The sequence below is a fragment of the Aythya ferina genome, assembly GCF_964211825.1.
Source record: "Aythya ferina genome assembly, chromosome: 2".
NCBI classification, from domain to species: domain Eukaryota; kingdom Metazoa; phylum Chordata; class Aves; order Anseriformes; family Anatidae; genus Aythya; species Aythya ferina.
This window is the reverse complement of record NC_140297.1, coordinates 69,199,004-69,215,193: the sequence shown is the minus strand read 5'-3', so window position 1 is coordinate 69,215,193 and position 16,190 is coordinate 69,199,004. Positions and strand designations below refer to the sequence as shown.

General features: G+C 38.1%; 2 protein-coding genes across 25 annotated transcripts in view; one reads left to right on the top strand and one right to left on the bottom strand.

Annotated features, from left to right (window-relative positions):
- The window catches only part of MAK (male germ cell associated kinase), a 33,184-nt gene extending 18,255 nt beyond the window's left edge, over positions 1-14,929 (bottom strand). For 12 of the 19 annotated variants that reach the window (XR_014689563.1, XR_014689564.1, XR_014689565.1 and 9 more), the window contains exons 1-7: positions 14,528-14,838; positions 10,467-10,808; positions 8,546-8,600; positions 7,474-7,595; positions 6,488-6,567; positions 4,588-4,720; positions 4,327-4,498 (exon numbers count right to left, since the gene is read on the bottom strand). Coding sequence is in view for 16 of the 19 variants with exons in the window: in XM_084509402.1 (XP_084365528.1) it covers positions 4,327-4,498; positions 4,588-4,720; positions 6,488-6,567; positions 7,474-7,595; positions 8,546-8,600; positions 10,467-10,567 (663 nt within the window). In the remaining 3 variants the exon portion in view is untranslated. The other 7 variants (XM_084509411.1, XM_084509404.1, XM_084509414.1 and 4 more) reach the window with 6 other exon arrangements.
- Positions 1-16,190, top strand: part of GCNT2 (glucosaminyl (N-acetyl) transferase 2 (I blood group)) — a 61,592-nt gene that overhangs the window by 42,637 nt on the left and 2,765 nt on the right. For 2 of the 6 annotated variants that reach the window (XM_084509419.1, XM_084509418.1), the window contains one exon: positions 1,782-4,238. The exons of 1 other annotated variant lie outside the window; for it this stretch is intronic. In XM_084509419.1, coding sequence (XP_084365545.1) covers positions 1,782-1,985 — 204 coding nt within the window. In that variant the 3' untranslated portion in view covers positions 1,986-4,238. Of the gene's footprint in view, positions 1-483; positions 1,747-1,781; positions 4,239-4,308; positions 4,390-16,190 lie in introns of those variants that run through there. 3 more of the 6 variants (XM_084509422.1, XR_014689568.1, XM_084509424.1) reach the window with 3 other exon arrangements.

Below are 16,190 nucleotides of genomic sequence, written 5' to 3'. Positions count from 1 at the left end.
CCACCATTAAAACAGTTGATTAAATTACAGCTAGACAGTATTGCAAAAGGAAAAATCATGACCACTAGATTAAAAAAAAAAGTTTTCTTTTTAAGTGTTGTGCTTTCAAAAATTAAAACCTGAAGTCCTTAGTTGCATGAAAATTGCATTATTTGAATACAGAATTGTAGGATTATCAAAGATCTCAAGAGATCATCAAAGATCTCAAAAGAGATCATCAAATCATCATGCCCTTGTCCCTTTCTGGCAGTTTAGCCTCAAAAAAAGCTTCCAGTTCCTGGTAAAAAAACAGCTGTTCTAGACAGTGTCTCTCGTAGTTGGATCTCCTCATGATTAGAAGAATGTACGTTTCTCTGGAAGCAATACAAGACCATAACTGAACATGCTCTTGGTATTCAGAGATACCAAGAAAGAATCCTGTTTGTCTATCTAGAACAGCCTTTTTATATATCAGGAGCTGTATTTCTTGTCCTTTTTTTCCAGTCTTCCTTTGTGTAGGCTGAAGAAGCCCAAACAATTGAACTTCTGGTCTTGACTTCTGAAGTTTTTCCTCTTATCCGGACTCTGATTTTCTTCCTTGAAAGGCAAAACTTACAACTGGGCACCACACTGCAAGTGAAATGAAAAGAATAGTTCATATATCCATGGACTGTACTCCTTTCTTTGTACATGGTATGGTATTTGTCTTTGCTGCAACAAAAAGCTGTTGATGTATAATGCAGTATACATCTCCTACATCCTCTTCTGCAGAATTGTTAGCTGGATAGTTATCCACAGATATTTATGCAGCTGTGATTATGCTTGACCAAGTATACCACTCTAAACATAGTTAAAGAATATTTTCTAAGCTGCATCTCTAATTTTATAAGGAATTCTGAATTCTAATCTAACAGACTTCCTAGCCTGCTACCTGCCAGCTTAATAAGGAAAACCTATTCTATCAGAAGGCACTTAGTAGATTTTTTTTTTAATTATACGCAGAACCACTCAGAGTCCTATTTAATCTACCTATCATTTTGAGTGTGAACCATTAAAAGTTACTCTCTGAGTAAGGTCTTCCAAATAGGTATTCAGGTATATAGGTACATATATATCTACAGTATATGCCTACAAATATACCTACAGTATATAGGTATATATGTAATATATAGTATATACAGAATATAGGCATATACTATACAGTATATAGGTATAGCTGTTTGTCTAAATATGCCGCTAATAATGTTATAAGGAACAGCATCAAAAGCCTTACTGATGACAATGTATGATATTATTGCTTCTCTTCTATCCACAAAGCTTGCTACACTGCTAAAACCGTAAATTAGATTGATTTGACAGTTTGGTCTTAAGATACCTTGTTAGCTATTGCTAATCTTGTAGCACAGACCAACAACATTTTTTTAGTTCTTTTATCAGTCTACAGTAATCAAAGAACTCAAATGTAATTATAAGCCAAATCTGGTTAAAATAAGTCTCAAGACTTCAAGTGACATTCTATTCCGTCACAAAATTATCTGCTGATTTAAATGAACAAAGGTAAACTATTTCCTCCTCCTCTGCACCTCTGCTTTATTGTAGCTGGTGACATCCCACTGAAAAAGGAACAATTTACAACTGAGTAGCAAGGGCTAAATGTTGAACTGGTGAAGTACCAAGAGTGAAAATGGTACAATGGAAAAATGAAGAAAACATTTCAATTTCTCAAAAAAAATGAATTTGGAATTAAAGTGCCATTGCCACCTTCAACTTATGAAAATGCATTTCATTCATCTTCTTTTCAGGTTGTCATTACATTTGCATTAGAAGAGGATATTCTTAGAGCACCATCACAACCAATACGTGAATTAGGTAACAGAACTGTATCTGTAGTAATGTTATCCAAGGGTTATAGAACAGAGCAAAGTAGTTACCTGTCAGTATTAAAACAAGCAAACCAACCAACCAACAGAAGTCATAAGCATTGTATTATGGATTTAAACCAATAAAAGGAAGGCAATTTGAAATTAGACCATTTCTGGGCATAATTCCTGTAATTCCTTATTGCAGGTTAATGGAAGAAATTAAAACGTATACCTGGAAAAAAAACACAACTGTTTATGAAACTTTATCTATAAAAACATACTATAAAAGTAACTCCTTGTGTTTTTCAGAATGCGGAAAAACACTTCAGCATTAACAAAACATTGTTTCTTGTGATAATTCATAATATTTAAATGCTCGTCTTACACAGTGATGTCCCTGAAGAATACCGTAACGTTGTCATAAGAAGATAAAATTCCCAAGTCTGCCCAACAGATGAGAGGGGCACAAAGCTTTAAATTACAGCCTCCTGATTCTAGAGGGCTGATTTACAGCATCTCTAACCCTTAGGGTCTTTAAAAGAGGCTACAGTTTCCTCTGAAATACTCAGCTGGTAATGCTCCCTGCTTCCCCAAGCAACCAGCCATGATATGCTTCTGTTCAGCTACTGGTAAAGTTACAGAACCACACCAGTGACCCCAACGCTGCTCTGCTGCACATCGTGGAAACCTCCTGTGCATGCCAAGAACTTGTTTGTGCTGAAAACACTGAAAACGTTCCAGAAGCTAGCGTGTTGTTCTCTTGCGCAGTTACACTGGCTACACATCAAAACTTTATTCTTACTATCCTAGACTTGTGAGATGCTTAAGAAAATTAAGTTAGTATCTTGGATTGAAAACTCAAGTCTTAAAGTACTCCTACCTATCACACATTATTTCTGATGCACAATTGTCATAGTGAGCACTGTTTTACACCTAACAATTTGCACTTAATCCTCTAGACTCAATTTTAACTTCCGCAAAATGTTGTATATAACTCTCCACCTTTGGTCTTTCACACTCTGCTCTGTCATGAACTCGCACCTGTCTCTCAGTATGTTCTCTTTGATGTTTTCCCACCACTTCAAGCTCTGTATGTCCCTAGCTACACCTACTCTATTTTTTTTGTTGTTGTTGTTCCTCACTTCTCCACTGATAGTCCTTGTAGAGGAGAGGAAATGTTATGCTTTATATTTTATTGGTAAAACACCAATGATTCTCCAGTTCTAGAGACTGTTCAGTCAGTTATTTCACAAAGATCTGCTTACTCCCATGGGCAAAGTGCTGATATACTTCTGTCATCTCTTACATTAGCTATCACAATTTGCTTCCCCAAAATATATCTCTATTATTTTGTCTTCTTTTTTTTTTTTTTCCAGCTTACTCAATATTCTAACGGAAAACTTCTTTCCCCTCTTTTACTCCATTCAATTCTGACATCTCTTCACAGCTTCATCAGACACCTTAGTTTCAAGGCTTCCTTTCTAGTCCTTGCTTGACTTTTTTTCCATGCTGTGGTGCTGTTTTTCTCATGTTCTAGTTTTGCACTTGTTTTGAGCCACTTCCTAGGAATTCATTTTCTTTTAAACATCCGTTACCTTCTCTTTCAAACTCTCCTTTTCATGAAGCATTTTAATCTGTGTTTCTGTATGTCTCTAACATCTTAATTCAATTAAATTAAGAACTCATAACACTTGTAATTCAAAGGATCAAGCATATTAGTCATTATAGAGAACAACAACACACCTTGATGCTTACTTGTCGGAAGTATTGGTTATTTAAGACATGTTCTTTTACATTCACATATCCACTTCATAAAAACTTTTTAACTGAAGTAAGTATAATTGCATAAATTTGTACATGCATTACCTAATTGTAGATTTTAAACTGTTTAGCCCTCTCAGAAAATAATTGAAAAACATTTCCCTCCATAACTTCTTATTGCTAAGAATACTATATGACAGGTTTGTGTTTGAGATCGTGTTTCTTTTATGCTTCAAAAACACAAAAAGCATAATTCATCTTATTCAGGATAAATTCCACAAGCTCCAAAATCTGGGCACCAGCCTATAACAATTAAGGTTTCAGGAAAGGAAAACAAATCAGCTGAAGCAAAACTAAATGAAGCCTTAAGAGACTGAATTAATATATATATTTTTAAATTCTCTTGACATGCATGGCTTTAAATAACCAAACAAAACAATTTTATTTAGCTTTCATCATAGAGTAGAGCAGGATTACACATAATAGTAGGATATAAAACAGATGCTAATATGCAACAAAAGTCCAGCATTCTATGTCTTAATGGATGTCTAGAAAGACATACAGTTGAGAAAGTCTTAACTCCATGGGAAATTTACTAAAACAGCTACTGATATGTATGTTCTGGACGTGAGGTAACATAACGTTTTATAATAATTTTATTTCACTTTTGTGTTTTTTTTTTTTTTTTTTAATACTATTGCATGAGTTCTTCTAAAAGTCTTACCTTCTTTGGAGTCCCTAATACTTGGCAAATTTTGAAGATTTCATCTACTTCACTTGTGCCTGGGAAAAGAGGTCTTAGTGTGTATAGTTCAGCCATGATGCTGCCTACTGCCCACATATCAATAGGTGAGCTATAAACAGATGATCTCAGCAAAACTTCAGGAGCACGGTACCTATGAGGATGGAAAGAAGCAATAGATAAATTAAAATGGTAAGCAGAGAAAGGTAATTAAGACAATGATTAACTTCATGATATACTTACCACCTGGTAGAAACATAATCTGTATATGGTGGCTGAGATCTTAGCTCTCTAGCCAAACCAAAATCAGCTATTTTTACAAGTTCTGGACCAATACAAAGGAGGTTTTCAGGCTTCATGTCTCTATGAAAAAATCCTATACAAAAACAGACAGAAAAAAAATGGTGAAGAATTGTGTCATCATTTCTTAAACAGCAAGAGCCATTTCTTAAACAGACATCCAAATTTTACTTTAAGATTATTTTGGAAAAAAAAATCCCTTTAAAAATTAAAAATAAATTAACAGCAACCCCACCCCCAACACACATATTTTCCCTCCAGTGATTATTACATGAAGGATTCTTAAATTAACAAATGTAAACATTCATTAACATGCTGTAGAATATGAATTGGCTATTGCAGCAGTATCAAATAACAACCAATTTAGAATTAAATCTTTTGAAAAACAAGAACAGAACTGTTTTGTCAAATTGACCATCTGATACTTGCTTCATTTATGGAATTAATTAAACAATTTTTCATTATTTTATTTATCATTGTGACAACAATTTGCAGGCATAGATATTTAAAATGTATCCAAATTCTGCTCAGAAATGTTAATATTAGTAAAGCAGGCACATAAAGTTTCTTTAATGGTTAGTGGTGGTTTAAGCAGCTATATACCTGCAGAGGAGCTAAGCAGCTGAGCAAATCAGTTCTGCTGGTTAACTGAAGCTCACAATATGTTATAAATCAATTTGATTGAAATTCACTTACTACAGTAAAGCATTCAATTTCTGCCTGCAGAAACTGGCAACCACTGTAAATAATTGGCTGAAATTATTACAGTGAAATGTAAATGTTCATATTTATCATACCTGTTATTCCCAAATATTTATGTTCAAAACAAAATATTAATACTGTAACTTAGAAGTGTCAGTTTTTAATATATTTTAATGTTCTCATTTATTACATGTAGAAAGGAGGAAGGGAAAGAGGATGCTAAAAATCAGAAAACAATACATGACCTTGATCAGAAAGATACAAAACCAGCAACTTTTGTGTATTTTATAATACTAAATGGAGTAAATTAAAAAAAAATTAAAAATTCTCCAACCCATCAACAGGCCTTATCAGGGTACATGAAAGCTAATCATAGATCACTGGGAACATTGCTGCTTAATTCACTCTAAATGAGCTTTTTACTCTCTTTGGAAAGTTTTAGGGATAGGAATATGATGTGATGGACAAGTACTAAAGAGAGTTAAGCAAGTTAAGCAAAAGATACTATCCTTTGAAATGCAAAGGAGCTTAATGCCAGTAGTTCAGAATGCAGGTTGCAGACACATTAAACATGATAATCTGTAAGTGTTGTGAAGCTTTTTGTTTTTGTTGCTAGCACACAGCACCTCATTTTTAGAATGTGCTTGTAATTGCTAGAAGAGTCTCAGCTCAAAATATTTACATCCAAATTGTATTTGATGAGGAGACTGGATTTCTATAGTGAGCAAGTTATTTATTTATTTATTATGGCTTAGGGCACCATATTAGTTATGATGCCTGAAGATGAGAGAAACTGCCATCTATAAGGTATTATTGTTTCTTGGATAGATCTCTCCGAGGAAACAGAAACGCACAGCATACAGGCTTCTTTAGCTTATTTATTCATCTGGCATCTACTGATACTAAACAGTGTATGAACAATACCTAGTGCTTTCAAAAAGGAAGAACATCTGCTTATAGAAAAATAAAACGTAACTTCAGATATTGTTTTAAAAATGCACCATACTTGAAGCATATAGGAATAATTTTATTAGAGATAATTGATAGCCTTTGCTATATATTTTTTATTTATGCTATTACTGTGCACTATCTTCTTTTCTTAGAAGAGTACTATATACTTAAACTCCAGTATCAAACCTACCGTGTTTGTGGATAAAAGCTAGCCCTTGTAATATCTGATACATCATGTTTCTGATGACTGACTCAGGGAACAACTTGTTTCTGTGAAGAAAGATTAAAAACTTTGTATAATTAAAAAAACAAACAACACTGTATTTTTTGTAAGACAAAATATACATGCTTCCTCATTTTGCACAATATGTCCTGAACAGATGAAAACAGACCTGTAGATGAATCTGGCTGGCCTGTAGCATGACTGACCATATAGATGATGTGGCACACACAGTATAGGAATGAACAAGAGACTGCCCTATGTAGCAATGTAGTAGGTGTGCTACCCAGTGGCACCGTTAAGGGAACCCTGACCAAGGACAGTGCTTCTCAGCTGTAGGGTAACAGCGTGCTAACTTTGCTAACAGCTAACTAAGGGCTTTGTGCATAAGGAGATAAATGTGCATGAAGGAAACATTAAACTTGGAAGAATTCAGCAAAGAAAACGGTTACTGAAATGGCAGGTCCTACTCTAAAGTTCACCTTGAAAGTGATGACAAATAGTGCTACATACTGTTTGTCCAAGATTGTAACATCACACAATCCATATCAAGGTTTTCTCATAAACATGCATGTGTGTATGCACAGATGACTACCCCCACCACCCCAAGCCAAATCTGTAATTAATGCAGAATTAATGATGTTTGTACAATCCTTCATACATTAAAGAAGGCTAACTAAGAAAAAAGAAAGGATTTTGAATTTCTCCATTGGCTCAATACATACTGAAGACATGCAAGTTATCTCATTAACAACTGAGCAAAGACTTTCTCCCAGAGGCATTGAAATGTGCAATGCTGAGCAATGCAGAATTCTACCCTTGCACAAGTAGGTGCAGCAGCTCCTATTCACATCAGTGGGGCTGCAAGAGGGAATTGCAGCACGTTCTACACGATAGCATAAAAATCATTACAGAAAGCATGATAGCAAAGTAGTTGTTCCCTAAAAGGCACATACCTGTCCTTCATTAACTGATAAAGATTTTCCTTCATGTATTCAAACACAAAGTAAAGGTGGTCATTTTCTCGTATGACTTCTTTCAGTTTTATTACATTGGCATGATTTAGCTTCTTCAGAGACTGTAAAAGAGCCAAAACGGTTTCAGATAACTTGACAGTGGCTTTGATTCCTTATCTGAGCTAAGCCTGTAATATGTAAAAGTTTATTGGAAGGAATTTACAAAACAAGTCTGTCTGGAAGCCTGTATTTATCTTGTAAACTCTCTTTGTGTCTAAGAACAAGGAAACAGCATTTTACAGTAATTTCAAAACAAAAACAGCATATTAGTAGCAGTTTAAAACTTCCATTTCTAGGGATATCATAACTGAGATGAAGAATAAAAAAACCTAAATGCCTACGCTGAAAGATAGTTCTGAACATGTAACAGCTTTTGCTTACAGAACTCAGTAAGACAACCCAGCATTTTTTAATGAAAATTTCATGAACAAGTATACTCCCTTATAGGTTTTCTTTTTGGAGATATATGCAATTTCCAGTACCTAAATTATAAATCTAGTGAAACCTAATTTATAGATACCTAATTCCTCTGTTAGGGAGTTTCATATTTACAAAAAATTAGATGCTTGAAACATGGGGTGACTTGAAATTTTAGCCCAGGTTTTCATGTGCCAGGCTTTATTCTATCACTTGGCTAGCCAAAACTCCTGGTGCTTTCTACAGATGCCCCAAAGAAAAGATATGAGGACTAGATATACTGGATGGACTGGAAATCCATCAATAAAGTGCAAGAGCAGACTGCTAAAACACACCCACAAAAGCAAATCAAATCCATCATCTTTTCTCAAAGACAAGAGGCTTGGCTACAAGACATGGCTACAGCTTGAGAATGGCAGGATATTCTGCAAAGCAGAAGCAGCTCTCGGAGTGCCATCAGTTCGTGGCTTTGTGGAACCTGTCACCCCATTTAAAGAGTTCACTAAGTTTGGCCTTATTAGGACATGGTAGATGCCCTTCTCTTTCAGGAAAACCTAACCAAACATTTTTAAATGTGGTATGTCTGCCATTTTACCTTGACTTCTCTCAAATTCATGCATTCATCCCATGAGTAGAACTTTCTTTTCATTCTGAAATAAGGTCAGAGAAAAAGTATCTTCAGTGAGTAGCACAGAATACTTTTAGAGCAAACCAGGATGTTGTTTTTTTCTTTTTTTCCTGAATATAGCACTAGCTGTATTTTGAACCAAATTTAAAACATTTTATACTACTCTTCAGCAACATCAAAGTAAACTCAAGTCTTACATGTACTAGAAATTAACGTGCTTGATGATTAATCACTGCAAACATGTCTAGCAGAGTAGATAACCAGAGACCACGATACTACAAAGGTATTTCTAAAAGCATCAGGGACACAGATTCCTGTTGTATCATTTGAATTGTGCCCTTAATAAAGAGGAAAGCAACAGAGACACAGCACATAAAGCATGGATTTTAAAACAAGAAAAATCACTTCCTCGTGCCTACCTTGCACATTCTAGGAAAATAAGTAAATGATACTTTTGAAATCTGTGAAGTATCTTAACTGCCTAAAATTATAATTAGCCATCTGACTTGATCAGTCTTTTTTACAAGCCTGTTCAAAAATACTAAATAGTGAATAGAAATTGTTTCATTTTTTCCAAGCAATACCCATACATAAATACAATAATCTCTAAACTAACCACTACATATAGTTGTATAATACATTTATTCAGAAGTCTTAGATACAAATAAGGATAATTAAGTGTTGCTCAGATTTTGGCACTGAGTTGTTAATGTCATATTGTTTATTGTGTTTTTGTAAAGTTCCAGCTCCTAGAGTGAAACTATATAAAACTAAGATTTCATTTAAAATAAATGAATTTTCAACCAAAACTGTTCCTTCCCCAAATCCCAAACTTGACAGTCACACAAAAAAATTCCAAGTCTCGAAATAGTGAAAATGGTTGGTTTTGTTTCTAAACAATAATAACAACAATAACAACAACAACAACAACAACAATAATAATAATAATAAAATCACAAAAATAATCAAATCAGAGATTTTCCTTTGGGTATAGATTCATATTACAAACAGGCAACAGTACTAGCAGAATATGGAGAAAGCTAACACTCTCAGAAATTCTCAAAACAAACAACAAAAAAGAATCAATTACATTCCAATTACCCTTCTGCAGCTTTTACTTTGCAGATAACTCTTTAAAATTATCTTTTCAGAAAGATATCTCCATAAAAGGACATAAGATAAATCCATAAAAGGAGGAAAAAAAATCTCAGCAATCTACAGTTTTTAGTACGTATGTCTTGGATCTTGCTTGTAATTCTGTAGGGAGCATTCTCACTCCTCTAATGTGATTTTTGTTGTTTTGCGATAATCTTTTTAAAGAAGTATAGCAATGCTGATGGATACGCATAACACAACTTTGTTAGCTCCAAGGAGATACCTTATATTTATCTGACCAGACTATTACCTGCTATTTATCGCTGTAGTAGTATCTGACACTTATGTAGTATGTAAAAAGATTTGGGGAGTGGAGAGGTATTTCACATCTACCCATTAAGAAGGTTGTTGCCAATTTTTACAATTCATATAAATATAAGAACTCCCTAAACAACCCCCTGCACATTGTTTGTTTTTTCCCTTGGTGTAAAAACAAAACAAAAACCTAGCAACACTTTACAAGGAAGCACATACTAACTGAATAAAGGCAGCATGTAATTTCATATGCCAATATGCCAAGTTATACAAACTGATGTGTCTCACTGTTGACACACCAGCTTAGGAGCCTGACCCACTCTCAATTAGGCATCTGAATTACATAAATAAAATAGATTTTATGTTCATTTCCATAAAAAGAGACGTTCTTTTTTATTGTACACAGCAGACAGCAAAGTCAGCAGGAGTGAAAATGTTCAGCTTGTGCAAGTATCTACTGAATTTAGATGTTACATACCGTTTGATAGCCACAAGTTCTCCTGACTCGTTGCTCTTTCCCATCAACACACTGCCATAGGTGCCATCACCTAGTTGCTTCATGATTGTGTAACGGTTCATATTTTTTAATTATTTTTTGAAGACCAGGGTAGCCAAAAGCTTATAAAATTCTAAATGTTTTAAAGGATGTCTTAAAGGATTTTGTGCTTTTTGGTTTTCTTAGAGAACTCCTCTTCCAGGCTGCTTTAGGTTGCTGGATGTCTTCTCATAACTGTGCAGGATAGTCACTAGTCTCCTCCAAATTTTGAGATGCAGATATAAAGTTTGAGAGAGAGAAGAGCATGGCCATTCTCAACTGATACTTCAAAAAAAAAAAAAAAAAAAAAAAAAAAAAGAGAGAGAGAATAGATAAATATATAATTTCACAGTATTTTAGGCAAAGTCATTGTACAATTTGTATCTAAGAATAATAACTCCATACCTTTATGCGTTCCTTAAATAGAACGCTTCAATATAAGTAGTTCTTTTCAATCCTTCAAGCCACAGGAGGTGCCTAGTCTAGGATTAGGGTTAGAGTAAGCAGTGAAGAGTGGAGATTACTGCCATAATCCCCTAGAACCACAGAAGCATGTTTAAGGCTGGCGTCCTCTGATGGATCTCCCTAATTTGCAAGCAGAGGTAGGTTCCTAATCTGCAGCAACGGCAGGACTGACGTTTGGGAACACAGGCAACAGAACCCAAATCTTGCACAGGGTGCTACGGTAAATCCAGGACTGGTGCTTGCTGGTCTGAATGCCGCATTATGGATGGGAAGTGCAAGCAGGCTCGCTTAAAGTTAGTGAGGAAAGGACATGAGAAAGCAAGATAAACACAGCATTTGTTGCCAAGGTAAATTGAGTTCTTCTAAATTTACTCGAATATCTCACTCTTAAATTCACAGAATTCTTGGACCCACAGCTAGGGTTCGGCACAGTAATGGTTGAAGATCTAAATTTATTCTTCAATTTCACAAGGCCTGCATAAGTAAGTATAGAGCTCACATGCATTGGTATGTAAGACTTGATCTGAATTTTCATTTGGAAAAGAAAGCACATCAAACAATGCTGATTCTTCAAATTTATGTAAATCTTAATTTGAACCCCAGTCCAAACTTGAATCATAACTCTAGCTTTCGTGATACACAATACTATGTCACCAGTGTTTAAGAGTTAGGAATGTTCCCGTGGGTCCTATTCACAAATCCTAACTCTAACCTCAGCTCTGGCTGCCTCCAAGACATAATCCTTAAAGCCAATACTGAGGCATTTAGACAAACGCCCAGCAATCATTAATTTATTTACATAGTCCTAGGAAAATCTAACAACTGCTCACTGCAGCTTTCATTCTCTGTAACACAAATGCTTAAATGCAAACAAACCACCTGCTGCTAAACAAATTCCAGCATTAGCTCTATCTTTTGCCTCTGCTGTCTGAAAATTCGAAAAAACACTCGAATCAGCTGACATTCACTGACAACCTACCTCTGTAGGAGATGCAGAATTCAGCATGCAGCTTTGTAGTCCTTATGCTTATGCCAGAATTAGCTACAGGCTGGTAAGGCTGTCCAAACAGATTAAGGAGCTCAAATTCAGCCAGTAACAAATCTCAGGCTTGAGATTTACAGGTCTGGCAAAATGCAACAATGAAACTGGTCCCTTAGGAGTGTGAACACAGCATGCTAGAGCAGAAGTCTGCTGCATAAAAGAAGCATCTGTGTGGACTGTGCACTGATGTTTCTGAGCTGTTGTTACCTGAAATGCTGCTTAACCAGAGAAGTCGTAACATGCACCTCGTTACTTGCTGGTGCTTCTGTTACTGGGAAGGAATCTTGCACTAGCTGTTGTGATGCCAGTAATGAATGGCCCTGTGGACAACCTCAGTTTATAATCTTTGCACCAGACAACAACCAGTTTGGCAGTAAGAAATATAAAAAAAATTTGTATCCATCCCAGAAAAAAAGCCATTTCTACCATAAAGTGAGGTCACTGGTTAAGAGTATATTCTATAGCAAAGTAAAACAAAAACAAACAAAACAACAACAACAAAACACAAACAAACAAAAAACAAAAAACACACATACACAAACAGAAACTTACAATCATAGACAATTAAAATTACGTCTTCATATTAATCCAACTTAAAATGCAGACATATATTTTCTGCCTACTGTGTTTCTCACAATTCAGCTTTTTGTCTTATTCCCCAAAGTTCCTACATGCACTCTAATACCTTGAGTGCTATTTCTTCAAGGAGACCATTTGTTGGCTGCAGTAAAAAGCAGATGATCAAGCTGACACATACTAGCTCGTCATCTCTTGCTATTTTCTGATTGTAAGGTTGTATACACACACACACACAAACTTCCTTAAGATATTCTAATACACATTTTAAAACAGTATCAGCCTCTAAAGCAACCATGTATTGTAGTGAAGTTAAATGTAGGAGTTAAATGTAACTGCACTTCTCTGTTAAAACAAACCTAACTGTGGCTCCTTAGGACATGGTTTTCAGGGGGAATTCCACAGTATCTGTCAAAGATGGCCCTAGCCTGGAGCTGTATACATTAGAACTCACATATGTATCTACATTTCATGCCCAACTTTCTGCTCTCTAACAAAGTGAACTAAATACTAAGAAAGAAAACTCTGCATTTGTAAAAAACAAAGACCCAGATCTAGATACACACCTCAGGTTTTGACCTTTAAGTCCTCTGATTTTGGTGCCTAAATCCTGCCTGCGTTCCAAAACTATTTAGGTTTATAAATTAATCACTTGCTTTTACAATTACTCTGTTCGGCCAATTCTTCCTATTGTTTCAGCATGTGCACTGGGAACAGCAGCACATAAATCACTTCTTCCCTCCAAAATTCCTACGTAATGTAACACATCTCAGGCATAATAAGCATGCATTTTGTCTGATCTGGCAAATACTTTATTGCCTTATTCCTTTCCTTATGTATCTTGTATGAATGTATGTACTGTCATACATGCCACACACACTCAACACCACAGATGCAGACCAGGCCACCTCACAAATGACTCTTGTGAACAAGTTTCCTCGAGTACTTTCAGTCAACAAAAAGATGGAAAGGAGGCAACTCACAGTGAGACATCACCAACTGAAAACTAACCAAACGCAGTGGAAAAAAGCCAGCCAAGTGTATCACACTTGACTCCAGGCTCTTCTCTTTTGTACCAGCCCGGGGAAGACCCAATCTATCTTTACTTGGTACTGCAGGCCTCTGACATGTCCTTTGGTATTTCAACACTTATGTGGTATCATTTCCTCACTCGCCTGAAGCTCTAAAATGTAAAATTGTTATAATGGTCTCTTCTACCAAACTGACAACAGAAATCCTATTGTTTTACACCCTTACTGACACACTGTCCATAAGCTCCTCACATGGGATTAAAGAGGGATGAAAGCAGGGGACAAACAGAGGACAGATGCAGCAGAGCCACAGAATCTGGTCATTTGTGTAAATGTAGAACTACTCAATATTCTAAGCTCATTTTTACTTTTCCTGTATTTCTGGTGTTTTATTACTTTATGCAACAGCACTAACCTTAAATGAATGTAGATATTCCATTTTCAAAGGTAATTAATAATGGCAAAGTATCAGGGTGAAACAACAAGTATAAAATGCAAAATATTTAACACAGCAAGCCGAAGGGATTGCTCAAACTGTTCAACTGTTGTTATCAGCCTTACGCAACAAGGCTCAGCTCTAGCCACAAAATCAAGCCTGAAGAAGGCACACGGTGCCCCAAAGTAGAACTCAGACAACTGAGTTGGCTGAGCTGGAAAAAAGCAAAGCTGCCGAAGTGCTAAACAACCACAGAGCACGCGCAACGGGGAAAGGAGCGAAGTCCCAGGGGAAGGAGGCTACAAACCTTCATCGGAAAGGCCCCAAAGTGCCACCGCCAGAGGGCAGTGCGCAGGCGAAAGGAGGAGGGACGCTACGATAGCTGGCCTCAGAAACCAGTAACATAAATCCTGCCCTGTCTCGGCAAAACGCGTGGGTATGTCTATCACCGTACCACAGATACGTCCTCGTTGTCTCGATCAGGTGTACGCGCTGGGCGGAATCATCCCCCGCTTACCCAGCGCTGTTAATAAGGAACACCCGCTTCCTAATTCTCCAAAACGAGTCCTGGAAAGTTGCACCGCTCTCTGCGTTTCCAGGGCTTCTGCTGTACCTGAATTACGCGTTAGCGAGCACCTCTGAGCTGCGCGCACAGCCGGCTACAAAAACTAACGAAGAAACTCAGAAAGGCCAAACCCGCAACAAAAGCAGCGCACGGGACGCGGCCCACCGCGGCGGCGGGGCGAGTGCGCCAGGGGCAGTGCCACCCACCTGCGCCCGGGAGCCGCAGCAGCCAGCAGCCGCCGGGCCGCGCTAACGCGTCGCCGGGGCGACGCCGCGGCGCTGGGCGGGACCTGCCCGCTCCGGGGAGGGGACAGGAGGGAGAGCGGGCAGCGCGCCTGCGTGGCTGCAGGGGCATGGAGGGGAAGGGTTGTTAGTGGTGGGAGAGTTCTCCGAGGTCATCTGGCCCAAGTATCGCCCTGCCGACACTATCACCCACTAAATCATGTCCCTAATGACCAGGTCCAGCCTTTCCTTGAACACCCCCAGGGACGGTGACCCCACCACCTCCCTGGGCAACCCGTCCCAATGCCTGACTGCTCTTTCTGAGCAGAAATGTCTCCTCATTACCAACCTGAACCTCCCCCGGTGCAATTTGAGGCCGTTCCCTCTAGTCCTATCACTAGTTACCTGTGAGAAGAGGCCGACCACCAGCTCCCTGCACCTTCCTTTCAGGTAGTTGTAGAGAGCAACAAGGTCTCCCCTGAGCTTCCACTTCTCCAGACTGAACAACCCCAGTTCCCTCAGCTGCTCCTCACATGACTTGAGCTCCAGGCCCTTCACCATATTCCTAGTCCTTCACTTGACATGCTTCAGGGCCACGATGTCCTTCATGTAGTGAGGGGCCCAAAACTTTACACAATGCTCGAGGTGCGGCCTCACCAGAGCAGAATACAAGGGGACGATCACCTCTCTGGTCCTGCTGGCTACACTATTCCTGATACAAGCCAGGACGCTGTGGATTTCACTCCATTCACCACCACTCTCTGGGCCCAGCTGTCCAGCCAGCTTTTAAGCCAGCAGAGTGTACCTGTCCAAGCCATGGGTCTCCAGCTTCTCCAGAACACTGTGAGAGACTGTGACTGTATCAAAGGCTTTGTTGAAGTCTAAGTAGACTACATCAACAGCCTTTCCCTCATCCACCAGGCGGGTCACCCAGTCATAAAAGGAGATGAGGTTGGTCAGGCAGAACTTGCCTTTCATGAACCCATGCTGGCTGGGCCTGATCCCCCAGTGCTCCTGTATACATTGCGTGATTGCATTCAAGACGACCTGTTCCATCCCTTTTCCTGGCACCGAGATTAGGCTTGTAGTTGCCCAGTTCCTTCTTATGACCCTTCTTAGAGATGGGCATCATATTAGCAAGTCTCCAGTCATCCAGGACCGTTCTGCTGATAGATGATGGAAAGTGGCCCAGCAATCACATTCACCAGCTCCCTCAGCACACTTGGGTGCATCCCATCTGGGCCCATAGACCTGTGGGTGTCTAGCTTCCCTAAATAACCTCTACCCCAGTCCTCTTCAACCAGGGGAAAGTCTTCCTCTCTCCACATTTT